The following is a 14,825-nucleotide window of genomic DNA, read 5'->3' as shown; positions in this document are numbered from 1 at the left end:
CGGAGATACACTGCTCTGTAAGGTAAAACTGTTTTATTTAGTGCTTTTACCAGTTTAAATCAATGGGTCAATTTATTTTGGAGAGGAGGAGACCTCTGAGGATAATTTAGCTCCTGGTAAAAACCTCCTAAACAATGAACACTGAAATAATTCTAACCAGGAGTTCATGTTTGGCACATGGGGGAAGTTTCAAGTAGTTGCAAACTGTAAACCGCACTTTTAGATGCCACTAACTCCTACACACTGCTCTTGTTAAGGAGCTGCGCATTTTTATAATGGAGCAAATTTGTAACATGATTTTACTTATTATTATTTCAGCACTGAGCTCAGCAAAACTGCTCTATCAACCTCCCAAACACATCATCATGTTGCTTCAAACTGCTGTTTATAACAATGTGTGTACCAAACACTGGCAATGACCTCAAAGCTTCTCAGCAGAGGTCAAGCCACCTGGGCATACCGTACCATATTATATCTGGGGTTTAGGAGAGACTGTTATTTTTATCTAGGTTCTCTACAGTCAAATCCCAGGAGAGTGTTTGTTGTATAGGATAGTGATGTATGATGTTCACACTTTCTTTTATTTATTTATTATTGTGAAGAGAAACTCTCAGACAGCCTTGGTATTGAGGTCTTCTGGAGACTGGAACAGCTGCCAACAGACCTCTTCATCCCCTAGATTAGCCTGTGAAAAATCGGCCGCTCCAACACATGCAGTATTTCAATGTCAGAATACTTCCACGTTATCGCCACCGGTGGTTCCATTCAAATGAACGCCAGCTTATTGTACTGTCAGTCATTCTGGGATTAATGTCTACTCCTTGTTTGAATATTCCTTGTGGCACTATTATTTCAACTTTTCTTTTTCATACCTCATATGCGATGATCTTCTCCCTGCTGGCCCCGGGGGGAATTGGTTCCCAGTACACCTCAATCTCAGAGGCTGACAAAGCGCGGGCCCAAACTCTTGATGGTGCCTCAGAGGGCTCTAAATAGGATGGTTCATGAATTATACATGTTTGCAATTAAGAGTACATCTCTTGAATTTATATGATCAACTTTATTTCTGTTTTCACAAGGCACGAGTGAACACACTCACCTTCTTCTGCAGAGAACACTCTGACAACTCGGCTGAACGGCCCCTCTCCTATGCTGTTGTAAACTCCCACTTTCACTTCAAACCGGGACAGGGGTGCGATGCTTTCATTTCTGTAAATATACCTCGATGCATCAGGTGATGCCAGCACTGTCTGGATCCAGGTGGTGCTGCCAAGTGGGCGGAAAGCCACGACATAGCCAAAGTCCTCTCCGCTCTGCTGTTCCTCTGGAACTGGCTGAGATAGGGATGGAAGAGTTACGCCTTTGACCCAAACAACTGTGAGCAGAAATTAAATGAGGGAGTTGTAAAAAGTAAAGTTGAAATAGTGTTTTATGCCTAACAAACTGTTGAGCAAATGTACTGATACAGCATCTTTTTTGCACTCTGAACCACATCCAAAAAATGTAAAGTTGTCACCCAATCCTAGATTTACACATATGAAATTTGCACTGGCTCCGTATCTCCACGTTGATTTACACAACAGTGGGAGTCAGCAGGCAGCAAATCAGAAAAGCTCTGCCTTTAATTAAAAGCTGTTCCACTGAAGCCAGGCCACTGCCGACACAGTAACTCTGCCAGAAGTCCATTCTCGTCAAAAGATTCAGAGAATGCTCTGTCACAATGAATGCCCCCTCAAAAATGCCCATGATCCTCTTACCTCCCACACGATGACAAGTTCTCCTCGAGCTCCTCCGCCACCACTCACATTAACTGGTGCAACCTTGGGAACTAAACAGGCACAAAGGAAACTTAATCATCTCTCCGTTTGGACTGTTATGTCTCAGGCAGGTGCAAAGGATTCTGTTAAACCACGCAGCTTTGAATGAGGCGGTACCAGTCACTCTGAAGAGCTCCTTATATACACAAAACAGGTTAATCACACAGCAGAGGAATTTGGTTTTTTTGTCAGCGGCATTACCACCCGTGTAAGGTGACGTTAATAGCTGAGCACCGTATGTCAGCCCCATGTGTGAGGCACAACAGGAAACATGTTCCCTTGTGATTCACCCAGCGGGTAGGAATTACTCAGCTAACCGGCTCAAAATAGACACTTTCATGTCTTCATGTGTGGAAAGGTCACATTTTTTTCCCGTTGATGCAGCTATTAATTAATAATGTTCCAGAGTGCTGACATGCAAAAGCGGAGTGTTGATACTTAAATGTTTAAAAGTTTTCAATTTCCACTTCTTTTGCACGTGACTGAGTAATCAAAGTATTGGCATGAAAACACATTTGAGATGAGCAACATCACAGGGAGCGCTGAAGGAAACAGTCAAATTACATTTTCCAAGTGGGGCTGATTAATTTGTTATGAAGAGAAACAACAAATTGAGAGGATACCTGCTGCTTTGGTTCGAATCTGTTTTGATGGCGTGCTGGGTTCTCCAACGCCAACACTGTTGATTGCCACCACCCTGAATTCATAATCCACCCAGGGGTTCAAATCTTTCACTGTTGCATGCATCATCTGTCCAGGCACAGAATCAGGAACTAGGATTAAAGAATTTAGAATTGAGATGTGGTCTTTTTTTTTCCTTTTCTTTATCTTTTACTGAGGCACATTTCACATTTTGTCTGCAACAAATATTAAAACATTTCACAAACCAGTGAGGTACATCAAGATGAAATGGTGACATTTGTTAACCTTTCAGTAGTACTCTAATTACAGTATGTTCAGGACCCAACACGTTCTGCAATTATTGCGGATACTGCACAGCAATGCCTGCACGCCATTATGTAATTTTACACATAAATGCAATTAATAAATAGAATTAAGAGGCTGTCATAGGAGGTCGCTTCGCTTAACATGGCTGACATCACTGACATAAACATCTTCCTGCAACCAGCTTGTTATGTTTTTAATCAGCATCTTTCAGATAAAACTGTAATCTTAAATTAACCAGGGTTGAGGTTAAAGAAGGGTGAAATTAATTTAGATCTGAGGAAAAAGGCAATTCACCTAATCAGCCTTTAATGCTTACTTTTAACAAATATTCTGGTTTAGCATGGGGCGTGGAGTACATGGAATACGAAGAGAAGGCTGATATCTTTATATTTCCTCATACTCACTTAATATAACCTTAAAGACCGACACAGGCACAAGGATAATAATAATCAGGACTCTAATCCAGAAAGAGAAATAATGCCATTTACCCTTTATCCACAAAGAATAGAGATACATATGTTTCTAATACTTTGTTCATCCCCATTATCCGCTGTATTATTCCAAATACCTTTCATACTAACACAGCAGCACCGCTTACTACAGTCTAAGTTGAAAAGCCTCTTTGACGTGGTGTCTAAAAAACTGAATATTATTAGACAGACATATTAAGACAGGATTTAATGTAGGGCTGTTGTAGTGGATTGCTAAGTTAATTTAAAATACTTAATTGTGTCTTTAATTCAGTCAGTTTATGTATTTTACCCCTGACTCTCAGCTGTTATTGATGTGCTCTCTATGTTTTGTGTGAACTCCAGAGCTGCTGGTCCAGACTGCTGCTACTGTAGGTAATGCGGAGCGGAATTTTTCTGTTTTGTTTATTTTCAAAGGTTTGGTCATGGCAGGCATGTATTTCCCCCAAACTGTACACATACTGTCGCCAACTTAACAAGAGCTTGACAGATGAATTGACAACAAGTCGTCCAACCCATAATGCCACATAGGTCTTATGTTCCTACCCTCTAGGACAACCCACAGGAGCGTTTGCTCAATAAGTACACCTACTGTACTTGTGGAAGACAGAGTAGCTGGTATATGACCATAATGGTCACAGCTTTTAACATGTGATTAATGTTGTGACATAGTTGCAGTTGCACCAAAACTAGGCAACAAAACTTCTTGGTTACGTATAAAAGAATAGTCATGGTTTGGTCTCAAGTCTGTTGGTTACAAAGGTAACATAACATTTTGGTTTTACATAGAACACAAAAAGAGGTTTCCTGGATGAAAGTCCTGTGTTTGTTTGACCATCTGTCTTCTCTATTTCCCACCCTAAGTGGACTGTGTTACTCATAGACAGCATACAAATAATAGACCTAACCACAATGTCAACCTTTGGTTTGTGGGCTCCCATTTTAAAGCCTTGACTTTGGCATTGTGGCCGTCGCTACCTTGGTTTAGTGGAGCCATAAGTGACCATATTAGGGCAAAAGGATTGAAGAAGCTACGGGTGGATCTAATTTATAGGCTGAGATGACACTTCACAGATAGCCTGTCATTTGGTGCAGCCACATCCTTAATTGTCATTTGGTGTGGCCACATCCTTAATCATGCGGATCTTCTTCTTTAGGCCTTGCTAACATTTAAATGAGTGAGTTATATAAAAATGAATCCCCCACTGGGGTCTCAACAGTGGGGTCTATGGAGTCTGACTTGGAGCCAGCCTCAAGGGGCTTGATAAGCTTCTTGTATAAATGGCCTATGTGGCTGTATTCTGAAGGAGGACAGTCTCTAAATTTGCCAGGCCAGTATTAGCTTATTGCAGATATATCTCTGGCTTCAGCTGATAGCCAACAATAAATTACAGTACTGAAATCCCCAAAATATGTCTATTGACCACTCACTAAACAAAAAGTATTTGCATCTGAGAAAAGAGTAAAGTCTCCTATGAGCACAGACTCACATATTACAATGTAACTCCACAGCAGTGACCTACAGTCATTGAAAATAAGTGTTTGTCGGTGGTGCAGTTGTTACCTGTTCTCACAGTCTGCCAGCCTATAGAGAAGGGGGTCCTGGCCTGCACCATGTACATGGTAACAGGACTGTGGTGGTCAGGTCCAGAGCTCCAGGACAGTTGCACAGTGGTGTCAGTAATATCACTCACTACCAGGCCCTCCGGGGCACCAGGAGGTCCTACAACACCCAGAAACAAAGGCGGATATTAGCCACACTGCACAACAGCAGCCAAATCAAATGAAATCACTTTAGGTTAGCATGGCAGACTCAAAGCCCACCACAGCTGTCAAGTGATTCATAACTCAGCTAACAATCTCAGTTCAGGGCTCGTAAAGATATAACAGCTGCTATTGGGAGTACCATTCTAATCAATACACTGAATAGTGCAGTTCACTTAGGGTCGACTGAGGCGGTTTACCTATAAGGCCAATGAGTTTATTCAAGTTGAGTTTCACATTTTAGCTTGAAGGTCCAGTGTGTAGGATTTAGGGGGGTATATTGGCATACATGGAATATAATATAATATATTTAATATAATAAGTATGTTTTCTTTAGTGTATAATTAAGAGCTGTCATGCTTTTGTTACCTTAGTATGAGATATTTATATCTAAGTTGGGAGTAGGTCCTTGTCTGCAGATATCAGCATGTTGCACTGCCATGTTTCAACAGTAGGCTAGAACGGACAATTCATACACTAGCTCTAGATAGGGCCATTCACATTTTTACATGAAACTGCTTTATTAAGTGTTTTTACCGGTTTAAATCACCAGGTTTATTTGTTTTGGAAAGAAAGAGACTTGTCATATAATGCAGCACCAGGTTAAAATGTCCTGAATGTCTGGATCCTAAGTTATCAAAGAAAAAAAGAAAGCACACATTAGCAGGTGCTGGGCTAGCCTGACTCCAACATGCCAAACGGTGTCGGAAAAATGCAGATTTGTTAAGTGAATCTGCTCTCTTCAGTGTTTTTACTGGTTTTAATCACCTGGTCCATTTGTTCTGGGTAGGAAGAGATCTGTAAAGATAATTTCACTCCAGGTAAAAACTTCCTGAGCAATGAACAGTGAAGGGATTCTAAGCGGGAGAAGTTTAAGCTGGTTGCAATCTGCAATCCTTACCACTAGATGTCACTGAATCCCCTTAAATCTTACACAGTATTCCTTTAAAATAACCCTGCTCTTGAACTGTGATACAGCATTATCACTTCTCTAATCATGATCTAAGATCTACATTTTTTTTAGCTATGAAAAGAACCATGTTTAGGTCAACCTTGTCAATAAGAGGAAGTATTTCTGGCCTGGAGACATGTGTACATTCACCAAGAGAGCCTGGTTACCCAAACTAGCTAACCAAGAGGAAAAAATTAATTAATTAAGAATAACATTAGAGACCATTAATGACCATGGATTTGGAAAAACAAGGCAGATTTTCAATTGGGATCTCATGGCATTAGTGAAAGCAGCAACATGAGATCAAACAACAGGCTGGGACTTGGGTAACTGACATGAGATTTCCTGCTAAGCCCATAAATCTGCAAAAGTAGCACTGAGCCCTCAGCGGGACTACCTGCTGCTGGAAGAAGATCACTGGGTATCAACAATGCTCCATTTCAGATTATGCATAGAGAAACATACAATTGGTATGTAAAAGCTGCTGATGTCACGCTTTGCCAGTCTGAAACTCCGAGATAACAGTATTATTTTCCTCTCCAATTGGTTATCCATTTTAATCATGGCTGACTGACTGTGATTGGCACAGCTGGTTACAGTGAAATAGATAGGGCCAATAGTGTGACTGGCTGAAAACATAAGAATGAATCACCACACCCCTACTATTTATATTCCATAACATTTTTGGAGCATGCTGTACTGCACTGTGCCATCATATATGAAATTCAGAGTTGATCTTGTATATGGAATTTGCCTTTGCACACACAACCTCCCACTCTCAGGACTTGTCCTTGTAAACACAAGTTTCACCACTAGTAGCTGTGTTGTCTTGCTCTCTCATATTGTTAAAGGCGCTGTATGTAAGAATGTGGCCAAAATGGTTACTGCACTCAAATTCAAAATACTGCCGCGAGTCGTGTCCGCCCCCCCTCCCCTACAGATTCGAGGTTGCTGGACAGCGGCACGCTGGAGACTGATTTGTTTGCCCACGGGCGGCTGCCGTGGCAGGGCTGCGTCGCCGCGTCTTTGATCTTCGGTTTTCCAGCGGACCATTCGAGCAAGTCCGGCTTCTCTGCTGCTAACGCTGCTGCCGGGATACAGCGGAGGAGCCGGCTGCTAATGCTATGTACTGGGACACTGCTAACGCTGCAGCCGAGAAACAACTGAGGAGGAGCCGGCTGCTAATGCAATGTACTGGGACACTGCTAATGCTGTTTGCGGTGCTGCTGTAGCTCAGTCGTAACTGTGACTGCGTGACTGGTAGACAGCAGTGGGTGGCGCAACAGGCCAAAACACAAATTCAAAACATAAACATGATTTGCGGACTGTAAAAATGTTTTTTAAATGCGAATATTCTGGCTGTACTATTGTTGTCGGTGAGATCAGTATGTTATATGAACATTATTCTTTACTCTCTGTGACATATTAGGAGGATTTTACGACTATTTGCTTTAGATTTCTTACATATAGCTCTTTTAATTACTACAATCACTCTGCTTATTTACCTTTTGATATAAAATTATAATTCTATGCCCTCAATGTCAATCTATTGACATGGTATTGAAAATAGTATTGTATCAATGTTAGAAATTCCAATATTGTACCATAAAAAAATCACTGAGACCTTTTCATTGCTTTTCTGTCAGCTACCAAGAAAACTACTGTATAAAAGAAGGAAGGGTCATGACGCTTTCAAATTTAAACAAGAAGATGGCGATCCTCGTCTTCTCCCATAATGACAGACAGAGCTGTAATCTGTTTGGAGGCCTTTAACAAGAAATGAAATGCTGAAATTTAGACAAATAAAGGTAAGTCAACGTCATGTAATGTGTGTTATAAATTTCCTGGAAGGATATTTCAGTAAAAGGTGAAACAACAAATATATGATGGGTTATAGTGTGATTTGCCATGCCCACCCCATTGACCTCAGTAGAAGTGGCACCAAACTCTGGCTCAAATGAAAAATTTGAATGCTGTCACTGACGTCATGACCTTTCTTTCCTTGACTCATTCTTTACACATTTGTAACTTCAAAATGAGAAACAAATCTGCATGTCCAAAATAATGCATCAAAAGTCATGTAGGAACCTTGAAATGAATCAATCGCTGATGCTAGAACATCAGTCTCAAATTTATGTGCAGAGTTATTTAAGATACCTACGATTCATCATCAAAGATGTCCTTCACAGAATATATGCTGTTGAATTTGTTGAAAACCTCCTTTAGAAAGTGTTTTTATTCTTGCATGAAGCTGGTCTCTGATCTTATCTGATAGCCCTGAAGCTTCTGGAGTAACTTACCTGTGTCTAATAAAAGGTAAGTGTGATGATCATAGAGCCCATGGCTAAAAAACAGAATAATTAATTTAAAAAAAATTCATGGTTGTCAATCTGAAAGTGTATTAAAGCTGTTTATCTCTGAATCTCTGAAAAGTGACATCTTGGTGATACAGTTCTTATCTGACAGCAGTGAGATGTGTGTGTCACAATCTTAAGAAACACACTACAAAAAAAGGATCTGAAATCTCCATAGAGAGTCCTACAAAATGACAAGCACTGTAAGAAAGGAGGAAGAGGCATACCTCTGACAATTAAGTCTGCTGCTGCTGAGACAGTGTCAACTTCAGTGTGCACCATACACACATACTTCCCCGAATGCTTTAGCTGAATGTTCCTCACCATCAGGTCACCTGCAAATCCCTGATGAGAAAGACACATTTGCAGAAAAGTATTTCAGAGGAAGAAAAACACCAAAAGTAGCAAAGTCAAAGTCAAAAAAGGAAGTATGGAAACTCCTCAGAACACATTAAATTTCTTTCTCAGTCATACACAGTAAATCCTCCACAAAAGAATCTTGGAAGAATTCACCACAGTACGACTAGAAAAAAAGATGACATGACAGTCTAGCAAAACAAATTAATTCAGCTTTACATTGTAAGCAAGGCTCCACAAAAATGACTTGTTTTGAAACTGGTTTTTTTTTCTCTTTGGATCAGTGTTTACCCTTGCAGCTCAGATGAATGGCTCTAGCAGGACTTGTTAGTGTTGCTTTTTGCACTTTGCTGCTGTGCGCACACACGTTTTTATCAAAAGTTTTTTTGCAGCAAAATACAGAAATCAGTCCCTTTGTGTAGAAAGCAAAAGGCAAGCTAAACAGCTGTTGTGATTATGTTCACTGTGGAAATGTCAGTGCTGTGCAGAGACTTGAGTGGGCCTGGTGTGCTCGATCAGAGGGAGCATAAATCTCGTAATTACAAACATTTAGACTCCTTTGTTCGGGGAGAAATTGATTGATTTGCTCATACAGTGAGATCACCTCTGGTATAGAGAAATGTCATCCCTGTTTACAGGTTTGCCCCTCAGACATAACACACAGTAACACCTGCTGGCTCTATGAATTAAGTGTACACAGGTTCTGACAGATGGTCTTAAAGGAAACCCTAAAATAACAATTCCCTTTGTGCTTTTATGCAGTGGCGCCCCCAACAGGGGACCAGTGGGGGCCATGGCCACCATGATACAATTGCTGGCCCTCCCACTGCCCCCAACCAAGCTGGTGCAAATGTAGTGGTATCTTGTGAAACCAAATGACCTAAGCAAGTGGTTCTCAACTGGTCCAAGAACTCCCAAGGGTCCTTGAAGGAGTTCTATGGGGTCCCCAGGGAAATGGAGAATAGTTTATTTTCACTATTCAATTACCTATAGAAGTGAGCCCAGTGTGACTAAGGGTCATAAGAGTGAGTATTCTGGTGAGGTTTCACTGCCTCTGTGGTTATCTCCTAAACTGTACATGACAGCTACAGAACTCTGGTCTGAATCATGTCTAACAACAAAAGTCTTTTCTGATATTCCAATAAGTACCTGAAGCGAAATCTTATTGAAATGGCAGTTTAAGACCTAATGTGTATCAATTTAAGGGTCTGACACCAAAAAGATTGAGGACAAGTCACCTAAGGCATCTACTGGTATCAACCATGCCATGCTAGCTTCAAAGCGGGCTAAATAATGCTCTACAGTTAGACTAAATTTTGGCGAGGGAATAACTGGCGATGTCATTTTCAAAAGAGTCCCTTGTACTCTCATAGGGCTTAAAGTACTCCAGCACTGGCGCCGGATTTCCGGCTTGACAGACATTTCTAGTTTTTTTTTTTTTTGGGCAACTTTTTGGCATAAGTTAGCATTTAACGAATCATCTTCTGATTTTCAGCAAAGCACATGGGTAGTTCTACCAATAGTATAGTGTTATCAAACTCAGCTGGCCAATAAGAGCTGAGTGGGGAGGGTCTAAAAACGGCATGTACACACACACACACACACACACACACACACGGACAGGGTTTCAACCCACACTACTTCTAAGCACATGGTGTTTAGGTGTCCATAACAGCCTCATATCCAAATGAGTGTGGGTGAATGTGCAACAGAAATGAACAATTGAACTGCGCTTGAATGATTAGCTTGTGTTAACTTGACCGCCAGCTATCGGACACTGAGAGAAAACAGCATGCAGTGCAATGTTTCCCATATATGCAGCTAGCAGCGGTGCACTGCCACTGCTGAAATATGATCGTTGCTACTGGTTTTTCTTTTCTTAGTTATTATTTGGTGCTACCGATGCTTCATATCCAGGTCAGTTCAAACACTTGCGAGTAAAGTATCTAAGAGGAGAGGAGAGGGCTCCGTCTTTTCTCTTCATAAACTAAAGTCATATTATTTTGCGCGATGAATACGCTTCATATAATAACAATGATATACTATTTATGGTGTTATGTCATCGTGTCATTTCTGTCTCTACATGGTCACACGTTGACAATTCTCCTCTGCTCTCTGTATCGCGCACGGCGGAGTTACGCCACACACACAGGTAAGCATGCTAGAGTGGCTCAGGCCGCATTTTCCTGACATAACCTGACCTCGAGCCTGGTGCAATTTGTCAGCTGACATAGTTATTGTTATGGACAGTGTGTAAATAGCCATCAACAGACTGCTGTTACGCACAGACAAACACGCTGCTCGCACAGCAGCGCAGCACGGCACTCATTTGGTCCTGAGCTTGTGTTGCGTTCAGGTGTTGTCACATAAATAACAACTTCCAGCACTTAAATAGGTCATAGCACAAAACAGCAGCATGTCATGTGACTTTTTACTTTTATTATGTTCAATAAAATTGTATGTTCCTAAATCTTGAGACACCTCATATATAAGCTAGACAGACATTTCACCTGCTCATACTGTGCACACATGTACTGTATGTACTTAGTCCTAAAGAGCCCTTCTGGTGCCAGTAGATACATAGAAACATCCCAGCAAGCTGTGCTTTGCAAGCATACAAAAAAGTTTCATGCATGTGAAAATTATTTTTCATGCGTGTGCTTCACCTCCACTGCTACAACTCCATCCTAGGGGAAACACTGCTGTGTGCATTTTGTGCAACAGATGGATGCAGTAATCTTAAGGTCCCCCCCAGGTTTCAGGCTCAGGAAAATTTTTCACTTTAAGCCTTGCTCTCACCTCAAGTTATCTGATTGGAAATGGGTTCTGTGGGTACCAACGAGTCTCCCTTGAACTTCAAATTAAAGCTGTGTATTTGTTTTTTTAAGGAAATAGACATCCAGCCAATTAGTAGAACAATGAATTGCCTAACATGTACATAAAGAAACATTACATATTAAAAAAGGATTTATAATAGCCATATTCACTTTCATGCCCGGAATTAGATGAGAAGATTGATGCCATTCTCATATGTGTAGTTCATGGAGCTGGAGCCGGGAGGCAGTTAGCCTAGCTTAGCATAAAGACTGGAGGTAAATCAGAAATTCACTTACCAGCAACCCAAAAGCTCACTAATTAAAGAATAGTTTGACATTTATATTGGTCCATTAGAAATTAAGCTACAGCCAGCAGCAGTTTATAGCATATAGACTTAAAATTGGGAAAGAGCGAGCCTTGCAAATGGCTCTATCCAGCCTCACTCAAGCTCACTAATTACCACATTATCTCTCCTCTATCAAGTCTGTGCAGACTTTCTTTGGTACATATTAAACAAACATGATATAACATGTTAATTACTGAGATTTAGAGGTGCTGGTAGATGGATTTTGTTATCTCTGGACAGAGCCAGGGTTGCCCTTCCTGCTTGTTCCCAGGCTTTATGCTAAACTAAACTGACTTCTTCTTGGCCCCTGCTCCATACCTAATGCAGAGACATGAGAGTGGTAGAAATATTCTCATCAAACTCTCAGCAAGGACGCAAATGAGCATGTTTCCCAAAATGTCAAACTGCTTTTTTACATCTTTGTTTCTTCTATGACTGAATAGCTGCAGTGGGCCCCCTGGTGTTACAAAGCCTGTTACCATTGTTTAAATGCATATATTTTGAATCTAGGGTTTGATGAAGAATTAGATGGTTGAGAAGCATTTTGGAAAATTATCTATGAATATCACAGATCAGATATCATAGAAGCAAAGTAGCAGAAAAGCATAGCTCTTAGCAGCTTTGATATCAGCTCTATCATGAAAAAAGTGATGTAGGTCACATCCTTGGCACTGATTTTCTTTGCCTAAAATCCCACAACAACTAGCATTTATCTATGTTATACATACCCCTCCAATCATCTCAAAGTGTTCCTGCCTGCTGAAATCAATGGCTTTCCCATTGAAAAACCACTTGAAGATGGGACTCAGGGACGAATCACTGGACACCTCGCATGGCAGCACAAGGCTCTGCCCCACAGTAGCATCCAAACTCAAGGGTGGGACTATAATCTTGGTAGGCTCTGCAGCATTATGGGAGAAAAAGGGACAATTATTTGTTACAGTGTACAGCACGGTATCTCTATAAAATCCAGCAAAATGAAGAAGGTAATAAAGCTTAATTTGCCCAGAATAGTGCGACAGATTCTGCTCTATCAGTGTAATTAAGTGACCTTAAATAACTTCACTTAGAAAGCGAATGCCTCCCATACCTCAGTAATGAATAATTAAGCACACTGCAATCACACTGTCAACTAGAAAGGGAAAAAGAACTCTCCCTCTCTATAATCATCATTATTTAAAAACCCAAATCTGAAAATGCTACAGCGGCTCTTTTTAAATTAAATGTTAGTGACAAAATATTCCTCACTCACAGCCATAGACGGCGGTGGTTTGCCCCACTCTGCTACATGAACAATAACTCACAGCTGACAAAACCATGGATGACTTATACGTCTGTCAAACCGGCGGGAACATAAAACTGCTATATATTTCATTATCAATTTCATGCTTGAGCTAGAATTTTTTTCCCTTAACAAAAGTTTAAACCCTTGGCTTGAAAGGTACTGTAGTGAAAACCTGTGGAGAAAAGAAAAGAAATACCTTTCACCACCAGTGTCCCCGTGCTGCTGGATGTTCCAAAATGGTTTCTGGCCAGACACGTGTACATGCCTCCATCAGATTTGGAGATGTTGGTGATGCGTAGAGTCCCATCCTCCATGATAGTCTGTCTGAGGAGAGGGACAAAAACTGAAACAGCCCATCACTGGTTCTCTCATTTAGTTATCAATTAATTAGTTGTTAATTGAATGAAAAGTGATGATAAGAATCAAATTAGAAACTACTTCCTGTCTGGGATATGATATCATTTCTCTATTCATCGCCTTCTGAACTTTTTTTTTCCCCTCCATTTATTTCATTTTGAATGAAGGCTTCAGAATCTATTCCAAAAGTCTATTTGCACGCCTCAGAAGATAACAATTATCTTAGCTGAAGCAGAACAGATTTGCCGTAGGGTCAGCACAGTATTGACAGCACAATAGCTTAAATGCACATATTAATAGGATACACAACAGGCCACCAGGGCCAGGCCGGACGATGATAGGGAGAGGAGAGCAGCACTGGAGAGAGGCAATTTGAATGGGATCTTTACCTGCAGCCTTATCACTCCACAACATGTGGAGATAGTATCAACGTGCTATAAGCAATTTCTGAATGGTATTAACATGAAGAAATATATGAACACTTGAAAAAAATGTCAAGCTGGCCTCATGGGAGAAATAAAGTGGGAGTGTGATGAGAGCGCTTGAAAGAAATGTGACTAAAACAACAATTACACAAAGGAATTTTGACCCCATTGTTGTCTGCTTGTAACAGCTTGTGACTTACTTTCATGAACTGCATTTGTCTTTGTTGTATGATTCTCTAGTGAAAATGTGGCCAGTTAAATTGGATTTTCTAAAAGTGTGAAAATATTTGTACTCAAGGGCATAGATTGATGTAAAAGAAAATTACAATATTAAGACATATATGCATCCATACAAAATAAATATAACACCAACTTCTTGGTTCTTTTAACCTTTGTATTGTTAAAGCTACACATCAGTCGTGTGCACAAACATTTTTGGAGGCAGTTGCGCAAAAAACTAAAACAAAATTGTGATAAAACCAGCAGATGATGTACTGATGATGCATTTTTTGGCTGTGTCCACTACCTATGATGCAAATACATTTGGATGACGATGATTGGCTCAAGTCATAGGCCAGAGGTCAGTGTATGATAAACTAGGCTGACCAAACATCCTCTTTTGCCCGGACATGTCCACTTTTCACGTCCTGTCCGGGGCGTGTTCATAAATTGATGATAATGTCCTGTTCTCCTTGTGTGTGAGCGTGTGTGTGTCTGTGTGTGTGTGTGTGTGTGTGTGTGTGTGTGTTAGAGTGCGGCACAGGCCACATATTTCTGTCCGAACCTGACAGTCACTCTGTTTTGTTATGTTTGAAACCGAACCGAGCCCGACATTATTTAATGAGTAAAGCACTGAGTTTGTGTCACACAGTTGTTATGGTTACAGGCTATTTAACAGGCCGGGCGTGCGCCGTGGGTGCTCCGCTGAGAGGG

At 40.8% G+C, this 14,825-nt stretch overlaps 1 protein-coding gene across 3 annotated transcripts in view; it reads right to left on the bottom strand.

Moving 5' to 3' along the window:
• The window catches only part of cntn6 (contactin 6), a 180,969-nt gene that overhangs the window by 29,913 nt on the left and 136,231 nt on the right, over nt 1-14,825 (bottom strand). For all 3 annotated transcript variants that reach the window (XM_033625516.2, XM_078174543.1, XM_078174556.1), the window contains 8 exons: nt 13,307-13,434; nt 12,554-12,726; nt 8,533-8,650; nt 4,800-4,958; nt 2,441-2,590; nt 1,758-1,828; nt 1,100-1,334; nt 873-988 (listed from right to left, as the gene is read on the bottom strand). In XM_033625516.2, coding sequence (XP_033481407.2) covers nt 873-988; nt 1,100-1,334; nt 1,758-1,828; nt 2,441-2,590; nt 4,800-4,958; nt 8,533-8,650; nt 12,554-12,726; nt 13,307-13,434 — 1,150 coding nt within the window. The remainder of the gene's footprint in view (nt 1-872; nt 989-1,099; nt 1,335-1,757; nt 1,829-2,440; nt 2,591-4,799; nt 4,959-8,532; nt 8,651-12,553; nt 12,727-13,306; nt 13,435-14,825) is intronic.

Source organism: Epinephelus lanceolatus, chromosome 1, assembly GCF_041903045.1.
Source record: "Epinephelus lanceolatus isolate andai-2023 chromosome 1, ASM4190304v1, whole genome shotgun sequence".
NCBI lineage: Eukaryota > Metazoa > Chordata > Actinopteri > Perciformes > Serranidae > Epinephelus > Epinephelus lanceolatus.
This window is presented reverse-complemented; position numbering and strand designations above follow the sequence as displayed.